This window comes from Solanum dulcamara, chromosome 5 (assembly GCF_947179165.1).
Source record: "Solanum dulcamara chromosome 5, daSolDulc1.2, whole genome shotgun sequence".
In the NCBI taxonomy this organism is placed as follows: Eukaryota; Viridiplantae; Streptophyta; class Magnoliopsida; order Solanales; family Solanaceae; genus Solanum; species Solanum dulcamara.
Genome location: NC_077241.1, coordinates 56,872,605 through 56,892,087, shown reverse-complemented (window position 1 = coordinate 56,892,087; position 19,483 = coordinate 56,872,605). Strand labels below are relative to the sequence as shown.

The 19,483-nt window shown below is 35.9% G+C and overlaps 1 protein-coding gene across 1 annotated transcript; it reads right to left on the bottom strand.

Annotated features, from left to right (window-relative positions):
* Positions 1-338: 338 nt before the first annotated feature.
* LOC129889242 (probable serine/threonine-protein kinase SIS8) lies at positions 339-18,944 on the bottom strand. Its single transcript, XM_055964466.1, has 14 exons — positions 18,239-18,944; positions 13,064-13,504; positions 12,436-12,539; positions 8,423-9,108; positions 8,070-8,285; positions 6,471-6,511; positions 2,649-2,717; positions 2,461-2,561; positions 1,958-2,036; positions 1,777-1,875; positions 1,609-1,677; positions 1,381-1,430; positions 1,107-1,283; positions 339-995 (listed from the first exon to the last, which is right to left on the bottom strand). Exons 1-14 carry the CDS (start codon positions 18,659-18,661, stop codon positions 893-895), a joined length of 2,658 nt encoding a protein of 885 aa, XP_055820441.1. The 5' UTR covers positions 18,662-18,944; the 3' UTR covers positions 339-892.
* Between the last annotated feature and the right edge of the window lie 539 nt (positions 18,945-19,483).

Sequence of the window (19,483 nt, the reverse complement as noted above, 5' to 3'; positions counted from 1 at the left end):
TCAAATCGCCTTAACATAAGTTGACTCGAGAATTACCTATGGCTTTAGGTTTAAATCCCAAGTGTGACATTCTTGCATTTTTTTAATTCCTTGATCTGTCACAGCTAGTTGTCATTTTTGTCCTCACAAATGTAAGAGAAGATGAGCTTATTCACAAAAGCATTTAATCAATTCATAACCAAGCCAAAAGAGAACAGTTTACCCGCAAAAGTAGTAGGGATACTTTAATTACCTTTTTAGCAATGAGTTGAATGCTCAGGCATAAACTCCATACTCAAGTTGGTGGTTGTTGATGGTTCTATGTCTAGCAAATAAGTTTAGCACTGTACAGGTATTAATTACTATACACAAAACTGTCTCATTATATAAGCACAACTAAGAGAATGAAGATGGTAATGTAGGAAATTTTCCTCATATCCATTTATTCTTCTGTTGGTACAACCTCCCGAGACCTGACTGTTTACAATTGCTTCCTTCGATGACCTTCACAGAATTGAGACTTTTCCTCTGCTGCCCCTTTTTGGGACTCATTACATCTAAATGGTACTGTGCATTCATCAGCCTAAAACTAACTAAAACTAAAAAGGATTTTATTTTCTTCTTTTTTTTTGCCTTTTTTCTTTCACATAACTCAAGACTCGATACAATGATCACTATGACCTAATTTTCAACTACTGCACTTCGTGCAGCCATTGACTTGGAGATATCTGCTTGTTACTGAATTGGTTGCGTTGAGTCCCCACTTCGAATGAACCAACAGCTTCCAATCCAGGGTTTTCTTGTGTGCTTCTTTTCATCTACAAGACTTTGCAATCAATTCTCAGTTGCTCTGGCACTTTGAGCCCAGCAACAAGCTTCTGTTATTATTACAACAATGCCTAACTTGTCAACCTTAATGCTGATTTGTACAAGTTTCAAATCCCTGGATATTAAGACGCTGAAGACGCTTAAGGCGACTTATAATCTGCGCAAAAGAGGGGCGTACTTGGGGATTTCTGCAGAGAAGAAGGGTATTAGCCATTTAAACAAAGACACATTCTTTTGGACATGAAGTCACTTGAAATCATTTGCACATGAAATTATATCAAAGTTCAATAGATACGTACTGATTCCAGCATTCACTTATAATCTCTGCAACTATGGGATCAACACTTTTAGGAATATCAAGGCGTCTACCCTGAAAACCAACAGCTCCAACAACTTGCATTGAGTTCATCCCTGACCATGGCACTTTGAGAGTAGTTAACTCCCAGAGTATTACACCAAAACTGTACACATCAGATCTGCAAACCAGACAAACAAACTCACTAAGAAAATCCAAAACTAATAACCATAACAAAGTTCAGCCTCAAGAAGGATACTAATAAAGAGTAAACTCACTTTTCATTGGATGGTTCATTCCTTAAAACTTCTGGTGCCATCCATTCAGCCTGCAATTAATGGAATACCATAAGCAAATTTGACGGTTTCAGATCTTTTTTCTTTCTCAACCTATTTAGACCATAATCTTTGTTAGTTCTTGGTTTATTCTCAAAGGGTAGAGGACAGTAGGAAAGAGTCATGGAAAGATGGCATAAACTGAGTCATAAAAAGTGAGCATGCAATCACCGTTCCAGCAGTTGACTTTGAAGAGAGAAATGTGTGGTGCTTCATGCGAGACATCCCAAAATCACAAACCTTCAAGCATGGAAGAAGCATGGATTATTGGGGGATAAACAAGAGCTTACTTCTTCCAAATTTTATAGGCTACTATTAAAAGATTCAAGTAAGATGCACCTTAACAACCCAATTTTTATCAACCAGAAGATTCGGAGTCTTCAAATCTCGATGCACAATGATAGGGTTGCTTGTGTGCAAGTAATTCATTCCTTTGGCCTACAAGAAGTTGAGACATTAGCAAATGGAAACTAAAACTGACAACAAACCCCGGTGGGGGTGTTCAGCATCCAATAAATACCACATCGAGTGCCATCCGCATACGCTTTTTCTCCTCAATTTGGATATTTGGACGATGCAGTAGCTTATATAAACCTCCCCTGCACCAAAATTACAGCTATCAGATACACTTCAGAAGAGAAAACAAAATTGATATATTACTCAATAACAAATGTGATATACTATCAAGTATCTCAGCATCAATGGCAATAGAGCTAGGAGGCATTTCAGATGAGATAAGAGTTTCTCGCACATTTTAAACTGTGTAACCATTTACTCTCCCAAAAGCGAAGAAAAAAACAAGAGCATCATTTCACAAACACATTACAAAGATTTGAGAAAACACAAATGTAAAAGGCACAAGCCACTACAAACTGACAACAATGCCCAGAATTTCGTGCCACACGAATGGTTTGAAAAATCCCATGACCCAAGATTAGAAAGCCAAGACTAAACATTTAAGAAATGGGCAAATTTCCAATTGTAGTATGTCAGTAGATGTGCATGAAGCAAAGAGCTCTCAACCTTGGAAGGAACTCCGTCAGTATAGAGAGATTTGGGGGACGAGTTACAGCTCCCATGAAGAGAACAACATTAGGATGTCTCAGCCTCAACATAATTTCAATCTGCAAGATGCAATACACACAGAGTTCTTAAAGTTCAGGAGAACTCATGATACAGAGACATTATATCATTGTCTAGTTACAACTTACTTCACATTTAAACTGTGCAAGGGCATCACTTGTTATATCCTGATTCATGAATTTCTTTACAGCAACTTCCTGCAATATAGTAAGATTCATTTCATACAATTAAATTTACAGAAAAAGAGTGCTAGATAATTATACAATCACTACAATAAACATTCCAGACCATTCTCATGCTACTGGCACAGCGGTGTGGGATGCTAGTCTATTTCTTTCATTACTTTTATCAGTCCAAAGTAATGGACGGACAATGACTGACCAGCACATGTCAACTTTCTAGGACACCTCTAACCACTAACCAGAACAAAGATTTGACAAGATACCAGAGAACACAAAGACTAGAAAAAAATAAAAATCTCAGATAGGGCTAAAAATAAAAATAAAGAGATAGTACCAGAAGTTGTCAATATTTTTGTAGGCATAAAAATCTCAGATAGGGCTAAAAGAGTGCTGTAAAGCACAAAACCGAAAATAAATGTACTAACACGACCAAAACATATTCTCAACTAATTGGATCACCTATATAAATATTTATTTTATCCATTGTGCCCTAAGTTTGGCTAAGTCTGCATGAATTCCAAAGAAAAATTATAGGTCTTTAAGAACTTCCTTCCACGCAATTTTAGCTAACACATTCACTTACCATGGTATTACATCTATGAACCGGTGCATCTAGAGATTGACGCAGGACATCACCAAACTATCTCAAATGACCTTTTATTTTATCTTCAGTGTGTGCTACTTGCACTTTTTGGCGAATGTGGTATATTTTAATCTTGTCGAATCTTGTATGAGCATACGTATCTCCACAACACTCATCTTACGGATGTGTTGGACTTTACTGGCCCAACATTCACTCCCATATAAATTGTTGGTCTTATAACTATTCTATAGAACTTATCTTTTCATTTTGGTAGGCATGCTTCCATCATATAACACCCCGGTACAAATTTGCATTTCAACCATCCGATTTGATTTTGTTTAACATCTTCATCTATCATTTCATTCTCCTGGAACAAACCAAGATATTTGAATTGTTTACTTTTAGACACCACAATCCCGTCTAATCTCACCTTAACTTCTCGATTCTTATATTGACTAAACTTGTAGTGCATATATTCGCTCTTACTCTATTTATCCTATAATAAGATGTGTTGGGATGTGCTCCTAAGGCACGACCAAGTAGAATGAAATGAATGGTAAGGATATATATAACCAATCACAACTAGCTTGGGATTTGAAGAATAGTTGTATTGGGCAAGTACTCAATTAGATAGATAATCTACTTCTAAATACTATGTCATGATTAGAGAAAATCTAATTTCTTTGAAGAGTGAAAACCAAGATGTTGTCACCAATTTAGTAAAGAAATAACTTCTACAAGACTTGACGTGAAGTAAAATTGAATAGAGAAAACCAATATGTCAAAAATCATATTGCCTTAAGTCTAGTTTCTCATGAAAGAACATGACGTAGAGGTGGATTGTGTTATAGTAACAGAAAATTGAATCTGGATGAATTGCTTCTAGCTTCATCAACTTAAATGACCAACAAGTGGATGTTCTTACAAAATTCCTCGAATTGAATACATTTGCAACATGTTTGGAGCCTATGACAAAAATGCTTCAAGGAGAGTGTTAAGATTATCACACGATTCATAATTTCATATTGATTTGATTAATTTATATTGACTAGGTTTACTTTGATTGCTATAACTATGCCCAGCTTCTCCCAAATTTTTTAGTTCAAATATTCCCATTTATTCTTCATATTCTCTCTGATTATTCACCATCTAATGAATTTAGTTTGAGGGCATGGTCTATTTGATTTGATTAAGTTTATTTTTTTTTGTTTGTGGGGGGGGGGGGGGAGGGGGGACTTAGCAAAAGGAATTGAAAAACTAAGAAAATGGGATTTCCTTGCCATGGTTTCTTAACATAGTGTTTCATATGTTACTTCCATTTTTGGTTGTACACTACTTTACAATCTCTTCAATTTTAAGGAGAATCAAAATAGCTCAATGCTCATGTAATTAACGGAAAATTGGAGAGCATGGTCTGCAATTTCAAGATCAACGGAGAATGAAAGAAAATGGTTAAAACATTAAGCTAGGGGTAGATTGATTTGGTAAAAGAGAGACCATCACTATTGCATGTACACATATTTCTCGTTATGTGAGCATGTATATATGTGTGTTTATATAAGCATTCTTATCAAAAAAGGAAGCGTATAGGCGGAAGGAATACATCGACAACCCTTTAAACTTGCCAATAAATTTCATTTGTACACTTGAACTGCGGCCTATTCTGATTGAGCATCTGAACACGTGATAAAGTGTTCCTTTAGACACTTCCAGCTCAAATAGAAAAGTTTATGCGCGTGTTCTCAAGCACCTATTATGTCGATAAGTTAACTAGTTGTATCTCACCTCCTTTGATTATTCACATTAGATCAATAGGCCGTAAATCTCATGCATGTTCCAACTAAGGTTGATATCTATAATTAAAGGATGTGACATAACTTATGTGATTAACTTATCTATGTAATGAGCACTTGAGAACACGCGCAAAATCTTTTCCAAAATTTGAGTCGGAAATAGAAATATTTAATCATGTGCAGGTGCTTAATAGGAACATGCCATAGTTTGAATGCCGAAATGAAATTTACTGCCAAGTTTAAGGGGTTGTCAGTGTATTCTGCCAAGTGTATGTCTTTTAATCAGGAGCAAAATGCTCAATTAGAATCTGGCTGAACCAATTTTAGATTTTGTGAGGTGCTATAGTAAGGAGAGAAGTAGAAAAGAGGACGTAATGAAGTTCATGAGTGAGAATTTGGTTGCAACTATGGTGACTATGGGATGAAAGGAATTTGTGAAGGAAACATCAGCTTATCTATTAAAATCTTGTCTATACTATGCATACTATTATTTGAAATAGTTGCTTTAAGTCTACTTGAAGTCCAATGGTTTCTAAATTACCTTTATCATCATCTTGTATTCCAAACATACTACCTAGGAAAACAGATGCTCCCTCTGTTCCAATGTGACAGGATTCCCTTATTAATCCATTCTAAGAAGAATAGCACATTTCTATATATGAAAGCAATTCAACTTTGAACTTCTCATTTTACTTTTAATGAGAAATGAGCTCTTCCTTCCTCCAAGGAGAAAGCAACTTTTTTCCAGAATTCTTTTATAGCTACATAAATGTTAGGGCATGTGTAAACCACAAATTTCAAAAGTCTTATAGCTACACAAATGTTACGACAGGTGTAAAACCATAAGTTTCAAAAGTTTTCTTTTCTTTCAAACTTTATGCTGCGTCAAGCTATGTCACATAAATTGGAATCAAGAGAGAAATTTATAGCACCAGTGCCACTAAAAGTGAAGTAGAGTGGAAACTCTTCCCATTTTTCCACTTAGAATCATGAGAATCACATATGATCCAATGATGTCTTAATTTTTGCCTATTTTCTTTTTGTCATTTTCCTCTGCAAATGGCATTTTTTGAAACAACTTTGATGAAAAGTGTAAGGTGCCTAGATATTTGGTCAAATCATTTAATACACAGTGTGCACACATTCACTAGTGTTAATAGCTCCTACTATTTCATAATTCATGGAAAAGATCGACACATATACTCTCCAATTTGAAAGAACCCTTCAGAAAATTAGAAAACTGATCCATGAAAAAGACAAATCCATTTTTCTTTCTCCGGAAAATGAAGCACAGAAAATCGGGGACTTGTCAAACTGTAGAGCTAATGTGCTATGGTTCTTATTTCTACTCAGGGTAGACGAATAGATATTCAAATCAGAAATATGACTTACTGTGCCATTCCATTCTGCACGGTATACCTCGCCATATGACCCTGCAAAGTCACACCAGTGTTATTATATTGAGCATCCAATCCTAATGATATTCATCTTTTTACATTCACTTAAGCAAGAAAAAAATAACTAATTTGCATGTTAAACTGTATTCATAAGGAACAAATAATCTGCTTCCTAAAAGTAAGTAAAAAGAAGGGAGAAGGGGGAAATATTTAGCAAAGCACTATCTACTCAAACAATACTACTGTAGGCACTCACAAAATCCCCCCATCCCACACCCACCCCCCCGACACCAATAAGTCAAGAAATGATCCAAATTTAAAAGAAGAAAAAAAGGTCACATATTCACACTCTAATACAGTCATCCTTGTACTAAAACAAACAAAGAAAACTTGTATTTCTCTCTGTTTTCCATTATCCTCCTCCCTTTTCAACATATCCACTATTCTTCTTCCTTTGGCGTTTCAATTTGTGCAGAAACAGTAACTGATACTGTAGTTAAATGGAAATGTAGACAAGGTATAGCTCGTCCAGAATTGGAGTATTTATAATATTTTTAAGAAAAGCAGGTACTAGATAACTTTTGGTAATATGATATTGAAAAGGCATTGATATTTTTCATAAGATAATGGTATTTTAATAAAGCTAGTACCAGGGAGGTACTGCAAAGTACATAAAAGGATATTACATCTTCAACAAAATAGCATTCACTTTTCTATGAAATCAACAAGCTGTGAGACCTCTCCAACAATCTGTTCCTTACACAAAATATATGACAATTCTGTTTCTGTAAAACGGTCAAAATTTGGACAACTGAATTTGGGATGGCAGGAGTACTGTATTGTTCATGTGAAGAAAGGTAATGCATTCAGCCCTTTCCAATAGTTGGCACATCCATAAAATAAAAGGTCATATCATCTGCCAATTCACCTTTACAACAAGCTACAATTTGCTAATGAATAATAACAATTAAACTAAAACAAAGACCTAGTTTTGAGTTTTGACAAGGAAAGAATCTAACAAATTCATCTGAAAACTTATAATTTAGACCTTTTTTTTTAACTGGTTGTAATTTAGACCTTATTAATGATATGAATTCACACATGACTTATTAAAAGGAATATTCGCAAAAATTGGAGAATCTAAAATGAACTGAAACACAAAAACTAGGAAAAAGAAAATGATTTGACTTTTTTCTGCTTATGACCTAGTTTAACAACATAAATAGAAGTGGCCTTTTTACAGAGAATAAAAGTATGATTGTGCTCTATAGTCTGAGCATAATTTATATGTACACGCCTTTATTTCTATTGAAGTCAACAGAATAATTTTGTACCTTGCATCATTTGGTAACTGCATATGAACTGTGAACTACATAATTTATGAATAACAAACAGAACTATTCTGTCTGAGTCTGCCATTTTTCTTCAATCATTTAACAACAAGATAACACATGTACCCATATGTTCACAACAGAAAAGCAAAAAGTGAAAGCTTAAATTTGACTTTAGATTAAGATGCACAAACTTTTCTCCAAGGTTGCATAACCCATCTATGTCCAATCACAGAAGATGAACTTAAAGGACAGAGTCTTACCAATACCAATACGTTCACCAACATGGAGATCTTCCCATGGAATTTCCCACTCTGCCACTCCACGTAGCATTGGATCAAGCTGTTCTTTCTGCACCGCATAAGACTTAGACTGTATGCAAGTAACTATTTCCCTTGCTTTTGTAGCTGATTCTTTGTCTTGGTAATTACAATTGTTATCTGAAATATTTCCAAACTTCTCCCTAAAGAATTGATCACCTTCATCAAGTAAAACAACTTTCAGATTGTTCTTCTAAAAGATTCAAGAAAATGGATAAATTAGACACCCACAAATTCTCCATGACCAATTTGGATTGTTTCATTCGTTGTACATCTAACTTGTGCAAAATTCTCACCTGAAGTATCATTTAATGTATCGTCTCTCGGTGCAGCAACAGTATACTCCTGTTCACTTTTATAGGAGATACTGTAAGGGAACTGCATCCTGGTGAAGGCTACAAGAGACTGCTTGTTATTTTCTGAACTTTGTCTAGTATCAACAGCCCTTTCCTCTGATAATTTATTTTTTCCAGCAACAACTCCTAGAACCAGATCTGATTGCAAATACATTTGACTCTCTGGAAAAACACCTTGAAGTTTAACTTCTGAGTTTTCTGCAAGAATGTTCACATTCTCATAAGCTTCTCTAGCTTGCATTCTTTGTGCAATGGATGTGTTATCATGGGAAGCTGCTGAAGCATCACATAATCTAGCCGACAATGGAATGAGATTTCCAGAGTCATGCTCAAACTGGGTACTTCCAGTCCTAAGTGAACTATTTCCACAATCCCCCTTTGCTTCATTGTGGTAGAAAGCTGGTTCTGCCCTTGAAATCCATGTATTGGCAGTTCCATGAGCAGCAGTAACTGAACCTGATCCTGTCCCAGTTTGTGTGTCAAATACAGGAAATGAAATGACAGTACTACCAGAAGGAAGTGGTGTTACACTGTGCACATCTACTGCATAGCTTTGTAATGGACCACTTGGTGCCTCAGTAGGAATCAGGGCACCTGGTGCACCCATTAAATCAATAATATATTCACTGCACATTAAAACAATAATCAGTCAGTTCACTACTGGAAAATTTCCTAAATTTTCATGGTTGTGATTCTACAGAGAGAAGGTTAAAGAACTAAAACAGAAGATAAAGGCAAAAAGAATTGATAAGCAGAAAATATCCTACATGAAACAGAAAGACTTAGACAACAAACTTTTGACTAAACTTGCAAGAGAAAAAAGAGAGTACAGAGGGAAATTAACAGCACTCTTTTTTATCAAGTATAAACAATACTATATTTTACAAAGACGAATATAAGTATGCCTTAACTCCATTTACTTGATGACCGAAGCATGAAAAAAGAAAAAGATATAACGGGTTATTCTCCCAAAATAAAAAAAATGTTAGTAGTAAATATAGCAGTCAGCAGTCTCTGTGCAGAAAGCTCATCAAATTTGTTCTAAAATCAAAAGCATATCTGCTCAAGCAGCTCTATATGTAAAATGAGAACGGACAAAAAAGGGTGCTGCGTCTTTTTCAAAGCTATCATTTACCCATCCAAAACCCTCAAACCTCACCCCTGCTCTATATAATTTTTGACAACTGGAAAAATAGGTTGGAAAGATCGAAGAAAGAAAGAGAGAGAGAAGCACCATCAGAAACTAAACAGCCACAACGAAAGATTTTATTAGAAATACTAATTGTTAGATTAGGTATAGGAATAAGCATAGTATATAGAATCCTACTTGGAAAAGGATTATAATGTAGTGTCCTAGTTGGAAGAAGAGTCTAATGTAGTGTCTACTAATTAGGTCTCAATGAAATAATGTAGACACAATTCAATAATATTTTTCTCCAATATTTCTCAAATGGTATCAGAGCATTGTTGAGAAACTTTCAGGGATAGGAAACAAAGTCACAGTCACTGTGCCTCAATTTTCCGGCGACTGTTCCCTTCATCTTTTTCTTCCGTCGGTGTTGTGTGAAAACCAACACCATCACAGGGTCCCCCACCCTCCGCCAACCAAACCCCAGTCAACCACTCTAGCAGTGAACATCCCATGCGCCACCTAAAGATGCGACATTGGTGACATGTCAGATCCACGTGCCGGCACATGAGGGCTTTCCGGCAACTCTTTTTTGCGGATCTGGTTATCGGGAGGTCGTGTGGCTGTTCCGAGCCATAGTATCAAGTTATTGCTAATTTTTTATCGCCAGAACCCTTATCTGGCGACTCCAGCCACTGTGTCTGGCAATTCAGGCTGTTTTCGGGCACTTTTTCAGCATATTATTTTCCCAGTAGGGTCGCCTCGTCATTCCAACCCACGTGTACATAATTTTTTTCTGATTTTGACCACTTTCCGGCGATAGAAACAATTTTTATGGATTCCGACAACTTTTTTCCGGATATTAGGCTACAAAAGTCTGATTTCACAAGATGTCTTTCGTGATTGATATTTTTGGCTTCAAAAGTATAGTAATGGGAAGTTCAAGCCCTACGATCACTTCAGAATCATTAATGGGAAGCTCAAACTATAAAGCTTGGACTTCCTCGGTTGAATTGTGGTGTAAGGGTCAAGGTATCCAAGACCACGTAACAAACAATGATTATGTGGTAGATGAAAAGGCAAAGGCTAGTGAGGAAGATGCAAAAGATATACTTAGTAATTTTGGGCTAGACTATACTGACACTTTTGCTCTCGTGGCTAAAACAACATTTGTTCGTCTTTTTCTATTTATGGTTGTCGTTTGTCATTGGCCTCTTCATCAATTATACATTAAGAATGCTTTTCCGCATGGTGATCTTGAGGAAGAAGTCAATATAGAGCAACCACCTGGTTTTGTTGCTTAGGTGGAGTCTAGTTGCCTTGTATGTGAATTGCGCAAGTCACTCAATGTCGTTGGCCTCTTCATCAATTGTACATTAAGAATGCTTTTCCGCATGGTGATCTTGAGGAAGAAGTCAATATAGAGCAACCACCTGGTTTTGTTGCTTAGGTGGAGTCTAGTTGCCTTGTATGTGAATTGCGCAAGACACTCAATGGTCTAAAACAGTCTCCTCGGGACTAGTTGGGGCAGTTTAGTAAAGTAATTCGGGAGTTTAACATGACTCGTAGTGGAGTTGATCACTCTGTGTTTAATCAGCATTCTGCACCAAATTTTTGTATTTATTTGATTGTCTACGTTGATGATATCATTATCACCAGTAATGATCAAGATGGTATCATTAATTTGACGCAATATCTCTTTCAGCATTTCTAAACTAAAGATCTCAACAGACTGAAGTATTTCTAGGTATTAAGGTTGCTTAATCCAAATGAAGTATTTCTAGGTATTAAGGTTGCTCAATCGAAATTAAATATTTCTAGGTCTTAAACTCCTTTGGGGAGCCGCTAAGTAATCCTAAAGGTATAGACGGTTGGTTGGAAAGTTGAATTATCTCACGGTCACTAGACTTGACATCTCTTTTTCTGTGAGTGTTATAAGTCAGTTTGTGACTTATCCCTGTGATAGTCATTGGGATGCAATTGTTCATATTCTGCAATATATAAAGTCAGCTCCAGGTAAAGGACTACTATTTGACGATCAAGAGCATGAGCATATCAGTGGATATACAGACGCTAATTGGGCAGGATCACCCTCTGATAGACGTTCTACATCCGGATATTGTATTTTAGTAGGAGGTAATTTGGTGTTGTGGAAGAGTAAGAAATAGAGTGTGGTTGTTTGATCTAGTGCAAAAGAAGAATATCGAGCAATGATTGTAGCAACTTGTGAGTTGTTTGGATCAAACAGTTGCTGAGAGAACTAAATTTTGGAGAAATTGATTAGATGGAACTTGTGTGTGATAATCAAGAGGCCCTTCATATCACGTCAAATCCAGTGCTTCATGAGAGGACTAAACACATTGAGATTGATTGTCACTTTGTCCAAGAAAAGATACTTGAAGGAGATATTGTTACAAAATTTGTGAAGTCAAGTGATCAACTCGCAGATATCTTCACCAAGTCCCTCACCGATCCTCGTATTCATTACATTTGTAACAAGCTAGGTACATACGACTTGTATGCACCAGCTTGTAAGGGAGTGTTAGAAAAGGAATAGGAATAGGAATAGTATATAGAATCTTATTTGGAAAAGGACTCTAATGTAGTGTCTATAAATAGGGTCTCAATGTAATAATGCAGATGCATAATTCAATAATATTCTTCTCCAATATTTCTCACATTAATTTTGAGAAAGCAAAACAAAATTCACCTCTTTTTTTGTGGCAAACCAAATTCATCTCTTGAAAAGATTTAAAACAAAAGCCGATATTTTCAGCAAACATTATAAACATCCAGGAAAATGTGCCACCAAAAGATTCTTTACCTTCCATTGTCAAATTTGATCAAATTAACTGCTCCATCATCAGTGCCAGTGTAGTAACTTCCCTTAACTAGCTTGCATGGTAGGTTGATTCTATCAGCAAGTACCTATTCAGCAGAGTAAATGGTAGTGTTTAGAAGCATGAGTCTGGGAAGACTCTTAACAGAAATAACAGAAAATGTTGTAGTCCTTTGGAAAAGAAACCAACTCAACAATAAACTAGTGCAAAAGAGAAAGTCAATCATCCACTCTTGGAAGTCAGAGATTTTCTGAATTTTCCATTCAGTCAGGAAAGGAGTAAATATATTTTAAAATGATAGAATTAGCACTGCCTTCTCATCTTGAATAAGATGCCAGATGCTGTTATACTAGAGCATGAATTTCCCCGCTGAACCTAGAAAGACAGGCAAAGATCTATCTGAAGTAAATAGTGGGTGTTACTTGTTCGTTACAGATGATAAAAATGCGGAAGTTAGCCCGGAAATACTTCACTAGTGAATACTTCAATGATAATGAGTACCAATCATTTGATATTACAACCCAAAAAAAGAAGAATATGTTTTATCCTTTGAAAGCTAATTATCCAAATCAAAATAGTAAAGAAATGTAAGGAGAAATTGAAGCTCGTCACCTTAAAGAGTAAGGCCCTATGTCGTGAATGTCCAATATCAAGACAGCCAAGGGGAAGAATGACAGAGTTTAATGAAATTCTTAGCTCATTACTCCTTGTAGTCCACCTCTTTGACATTTCTTCTGCATCATTAACAGGACCTCCCATCCTATCAACAACAAGGTCAGCGATTTTCTCAACTAAAAAACTTGTAACAGGGACCTTCTTTAAAGCTCGGCATTCCCGGGACATGAAGTAGACTCTCTCCTCAAGCTGCCGCAGTTCCATATCAGCTGCACGGTTTACTAAGATAACTTCATAAGCAACATTATCCAAAACCGAAACTGCTTTAAGATCCACTAACAAAGGCATCTTCCCCTGAATCGCCGCACTGGAATTAATTCCATAAACATCATAGAATCCATCCATCACTTTCTCATCATAATTTACGACATTATAGTTCTGCATTAACACCAGGTAAAAGGTTTAGAACCAATTCAAACTTTAGATGCAAAACTTAAGCAAGGAATACAGGAAACAAAGCACTAAATAGAGACAACCCGAAGTCTGCAGTCTGCTAAAGTTAAACGTGCATGAACAGCATGGTATCTTGACATTGTTTCAGCAATGAATAGGAGGTAGAAGATTGTTAATAATTTTAAGGATCTAAGTGTGTCTCTCCAAAAATAAACTCTACTTCAAACACAAGGACATAATCATGTGCAAACTACCTTTTGTGAGAATATGCAGGACACATCATGCAAGTTCGCAATGATAGGTGAAAATATATTTCTCTGATTCTACAAACCTAACCTTAATTCAAACCAATAAAGTAACCGTTTATACACAAACTGTGGTAATATATATAATTACTTGTATAGTACTGCCTTTGTCAATGTTGGATCTTCTAATTCAATAGGAGTTAGGATCAAGGTAAGGACTACATTTTTAAGTGCACTTGGGTCCAAAAGTGATGACGTTCAATTTCTTGGAGTATTAATCCATAATAATGTCAACATTAGTCCAATCCTACCTTTCACTAACATAACAGAACACTTTACAGCATAGAACATGAGAAAACATTCCATTCTAAGAAAGTGAAGATACATTTTTGCTATGGAATGTTTCAAGTGAGGAGAGAAATTTTCACCTGATAAACTGGGAGAATGTCATGGCATCAAAATGTCGGGAAAAACTTGGGATTAAAGATGTAAAAGTCCTTAACAGGGTGCTATGAGTGGTTATGGAAATTTGGAGTAAAGGAGAATACTTTTTGGAGGGAGAAGATTGAGGTGAAATATAGAGCACTGGAAGGAGGATGTAGGACAAATTAATGGGAATTTAATGGGAATGTGTCTTGCAGGGTATGTGATGGGAGTAGGGTAAATTTCGATGTCACAAGTAGAGTGAGAACAACACTTTTAGTACCATCTTGCCAAATATGTGCAGAACTTCATGCCAAAAGGAGATGACAATCCAAGGGACACGAAGGCTACAAGGTTGATAAGTTCATTGGATTTGAGGTTTATGAGGAACTAGCAAGATTGGGAGACGGCAAAATTCACACATTGAATTGGATTGCTTCACAATTGAAGTACTAAACAGGCTAATCATGATGCATGGAGATGGAGGATAGAGAAAAAGGAAATACGACACTAAGACAATTAATAAGGAAAGCAGTACAAAGCATTCAGGAAAAAGAACAATAACAACGACAAAATAAAGCGGTAATTGAAACATAATAGACAACAAATAGTAGCAGATATCAAAAGATTTTAAATGAGTTGAATGAATCAGTAATGCCATTGGCAGTTGGTAGGATATGGTTCGCCACCGAGGGTTTAGTGTGGGTGCCAATCACGACGGTTCGGGTCGTGACAAAATGATTCTCCGGCTAACAAGTTTTAGGTTTACAAGATACAACATTTATAATGAGGTAATGTAAAACTTATATGTATGTAACGAGATCCCAATTGCTTGATGCATTAAAGGGATATCTGACTTTTGCAGAGCGTGGTCACTTGAAATAGCTAGTTTAGCCTAAAGACTTTGGAGGAAAGAGTAAATTGGAACTAGTAAGACCTACAGTTCATCAACTATACGAGTAGCACTCTCCCATATATTAAATGTGGAATTGTACTTATTAATTTTGAAAGCTCAAAAATAGTACCCCCAAGCAACTTATAGAAGCACAAGACCCTCTATGCAAAAGGTCATACATAAAAATATTTATTTTAATTTCTAGTACTCACATGTAATGACACAATTTTTACCTGCAAGCGCCAATATTTACTATATCCATGTATAGTAAACTTAAGTGAATAGGAAGATTAAGTAAATCGACATGCACCAAACCTGACAGTTGCATCTACGTATATATACAAATTGGGGTCCCAAGGATCTGATTGAAGATCTTTGAGATTATTTTAGATTATCACTGCCTAAGCCGATCCCAAATAGTGAAAAGTAAACCAGTCATAGGGTTGGGTAATATATTTTAATGTACAGAAATTTGAGTTTCAATCAAATTGAATCAAATAAACCTACATTACAAATTCATTGCTCCTAATAGTCCAAGCCAAAACAACGAAGGTAGAAAACGCCATTTTCTTAATATAACTAAGTCAAACCCAAATGAAGCAACTAGTAATAGCTAAACACAAATACCTACTAAAAATTCTTTTTTTGAGAAAGGATACCTACTAAATTTTTTTTTATCTAAATAACACCTAATTAAGACGGTGCAGAGAGAGAATGCATCTATTTTGTTACTGCACTGATGTGTTGTTACTACAGATGAAGAAGAATGTAATTCAATTTGACCTCCAAGCTTATATGGCTAATTGTTATAGAGGAACTATTTGATAAAACTAAATTTTCGAAGTCTAACCTCTGAAGGTTGATATCTATTTGTTTTGGTAACTTTTCAAAAAAAAATAATCTAAGGGTTGGGTAATATGTTTTAATGTTCAGAAATTTGAGTTTCAATCAAATTGGATCAAATAAACCTACATTACAAAATTCATTGCTTCTAATAATCCAAGCCAAAACAACGAAGGTAGAAAACATTGTTTTCTTAAGATAACTAAGTCAAATGCACATTAAGCAACTAAAGCTAAACACAACTACATAGCAAAAATTCTATTATCTAATTAACACTTAATTAAGACGACGGAGAGAGAGAGAGAGAGAGAGAGAGAGAGAGAGAGAGAGAGAGAGAGAGAGAGAGAGAGAGAGAGAGAGAGATAGATAGAGAGAGAGAGAGAGAGAACGCATCTATCTTGTTACTGCACTCGTGTTGTTACTTCATATAAAGAAGAATGTAATTCAATTTGACCTCCAAGCTTATATTGTTAATTGTTATAGAGGAACTATTTGATAAAACTAAAATTTTGAAGTCTAACGTCTGAAGGTTGATATCTATTTATTGTTTTAAGAAAAGGTTGATGTTTATTTAACTGAATAATTCAGCTGAAACATTAAGATGCATTGTCTGAACGAAACTTTTGAATGTATAACTTAGTAGTTTCCTTCTATGACAAAAGGAAACTCAAAACCAAAACAGTATTTATGTTGAATTCATAGTATCTGACATACCTATAAGCTTTTACATATTTAATGTTTTCGAACAATATTTTTTTATTAATAACCTATCATATTACTTGTTAAAGACATGTTAAATTGTTTGAAATGGTTGTTTTTAATTTTAGTTATGAATCAAATTGTTTTCACTTCAAATTTATAAAGCATTTTAAGTGGAATACAATGCATTCAACTTTAAGGTCCAAATAGGGTTAGTGCATCCAAGGATGTGACCTAGTGGTCAATGGGGTGGGTTGAGAACCATGAGGCCTCAAAGATCAAAAGAAACACTAAATGATTTATTTCCGTCTGCCCTAGCCTTGGTGGTGGACAGAGTTAGCTAGTACCTGTTACTGGTAGGATGTGGCATGTATCCCGTGGAATTAGTTGAGGTGCACACAAGCTAGCCCGAACACCACGGTTATCAAAATAAAAAAGTTCCAAATAGGGTTAAAAAGACAACTTGTGATAGTGACGTAGCTAGAAATTAGATATTTGTTGTTTTATTGCTTGATTAACATTTAAAGGAAAATTTTTACTTTATCAATAAAGTATCTGAGTCCAGCCAAAAAAAGAAAGAGTCGTGCACGGATGGAGGTTCTCATTAATGGCTCAATAAAGTACAAATGTAGGTGGTAGGATAACAGTCCAATCAACACAACGACGGTTACAAGATAGAACATTTATAGTGAGGTAATCTAAACCTTAAACATAACAAGATCCCAATTGATTGACGCATTAAAAGATATCTATCTTTTGGAGAGTGGAGTCACTTGAAACAACTGGCTTAACCAAACGGCGTTGGACGAAAGCGAATAATAGCAATAGTATGAGCCCATAGTTCATAGTTGGAACTTGTACCATTGTCTTCATATAAAGGATATTAAATGATTTTATATGAAGGCGATTATCAGAGGAAAATTAAATGAATTAAAAAGATTTTAGGCAAAGACAAGTATACAAACCAAAAATCAGATGTCACTACAGTAATGTAAGTTAAAACCTGTTAAAGATATTTTCCCCGGGGCCGGTGGGATTGATGCTTACATCATACATCTGAGTGAACACATAGAGCATGTGCAAGGTGGAGATGAGGATTGTGTATACTTAGAAAGTTTACATGAACAGATGCCTACTTCCAATTTTAAGCAAATGTAATTGACTCTCAAGTTCAAATATCTAAGCTTATAACTTGATCCCAGTACCAGAGGCCTATGATTTAAATATGGAAGTACGCTCATTTAGAGACTATATACAAAACTAAAACTGTAATCACATAGAAGCACAAGTGTGCAGTCCGATATGACCGAGGTGTATAGCCAACTGGTATCAATGGGAGTCTTTCATACATAGGAGTGCTTTCAATCTCACTATTCCCCTTATAACCAAAAGAAGAGGCCAAGCAGTCCAATTTTAACATAATTTATTGGCGAATTCGGATAATTTGAAGCAGTGTTTCAGTATTTTCCATGTAAAGTATCAGAACAAGCAAATTCCTCAATGTAGCATCCATAAGCAAAAAAATTGAAATTAAACCTAAATTGAGACTTTGCAAAAGCAATTAGGAAAAATAATCAAAAAGTTAAATAATCAGAAGAGGAGATTCGAATATACCCAATAACGAAGTGAAAGGAACTCAACAGGATTTTCCAAAGGCGAACATCCCAAGCTTATCTCTTGGGCTGCTTTGATCTGGGCCGTTTCCGGATCTTCACGAGAATCTGGGTCAGAAACACTGATCGCCAAAGCCAATTGAACCTGGAACTCCTCCTCGAAGTAATTAAAATCAGCAGAATCCGAAGCTGAACCCGAATTCATCTCAGGGGCTCTGGGCAATGCTGATGCTGACGGCGTCGTTTGAGGGGACAAAGATGAAGTTGACCCAGATTGTTCAAACCGGTTGGTTTGCTGATTCGGATCAAGCACAGGAGGTGGCTGATCAGTAGGAGAGGTGTGATGAGGGGTGAGGTGAGGAGGATTATCAGCCACACCACCGCCGATATGAAGTTTTCGGAGTAAATGCTTCATTTTGGACATGGTGAAGTATCATGGAAGGGAGAGAATGAAAGAAGACTCAATATTTGTGAGAGAATTTGGGGATACGGGCAAAAAGAGTGGGTATAAAAAGGGGGTGGGGGTGGGGGAAGATGGAAGGGGGAAGAAGGAAGATTCGGTTAACTTTGTACAGTTCTTGCCTTCTTGGTTGCTAGTACTAACTCTTAACTCTTCTTCTTCAAGCTATAAGAGGAGAGAGAGAAAGGGGAAAAGAGGATGGTGGTGGAATTAAATTAACTGCTCCATATTTTTATTTCTCTCTTCCCTCCAATAAGAGTTGAAACTGTAGTTCCACCACCGTCTTATTAAAATTGATGTCAATGCATGCACGTTCGATATTTTCAAAGTTTGATTTTGATAAGTAAAAGTGGATATTGAATACGAACTTTCAAAGTTATAATATTTTAGTTTTGACTGACATTCTAAAAAAGAGTTGCATACCACATGTCTGCAAGTCTCCACCTGCGAAACGCATGTTAGATGCAGATAGAGGAAAAATTAAGAGACTAACTTTACATACAAACCACTTGTGTGCCGCTAGTCCCCATTTTCAAGACAGATGTGGATTGCACATGGGCCAAGAAAAAACATTTTAAGCCGATTTTAATTTAATTTTTTTTAAAACTTTTTGACCATTCTTTTAAGACCTAGAATTGGTTTTATCCCCTCCTCTCATCCTCCTTCGTTAAGGTAAGTCACTCTCTTAGGATTTCAAGCTTTCAAATCAAATTCGTCATCTAATCTTGAATGGATAATATAAATCTTAACCCATGGCCATAGGGTTAGTAAGAAGCGAATTCAATA

Excerpts from the sequence above, each read along its gene's own strand:
- LOC129889242 (XM_055964466.1), bottom strand. The coding sequence starts at position 18,661 with ATGTCCAAAATGAAGCATTTACTCCGAAAACTTCATATCGGCGGTGGT. Across the intron at positions 13,505-18,238 it reads TCCTTTCACTTCGTTATTGG|AACTATAATGTCGTAAATTA; the intron begins GTATATTCGAAT and ends GTGTTAATGCAG. Across the intron at positions 1,431-1,608 it reads CAAAGTCAACTGCTGGAACG|GCTGAATGGATGGCACCAGA; the intron begins GTGATTGCATGC and ends CATTAATTGCAG.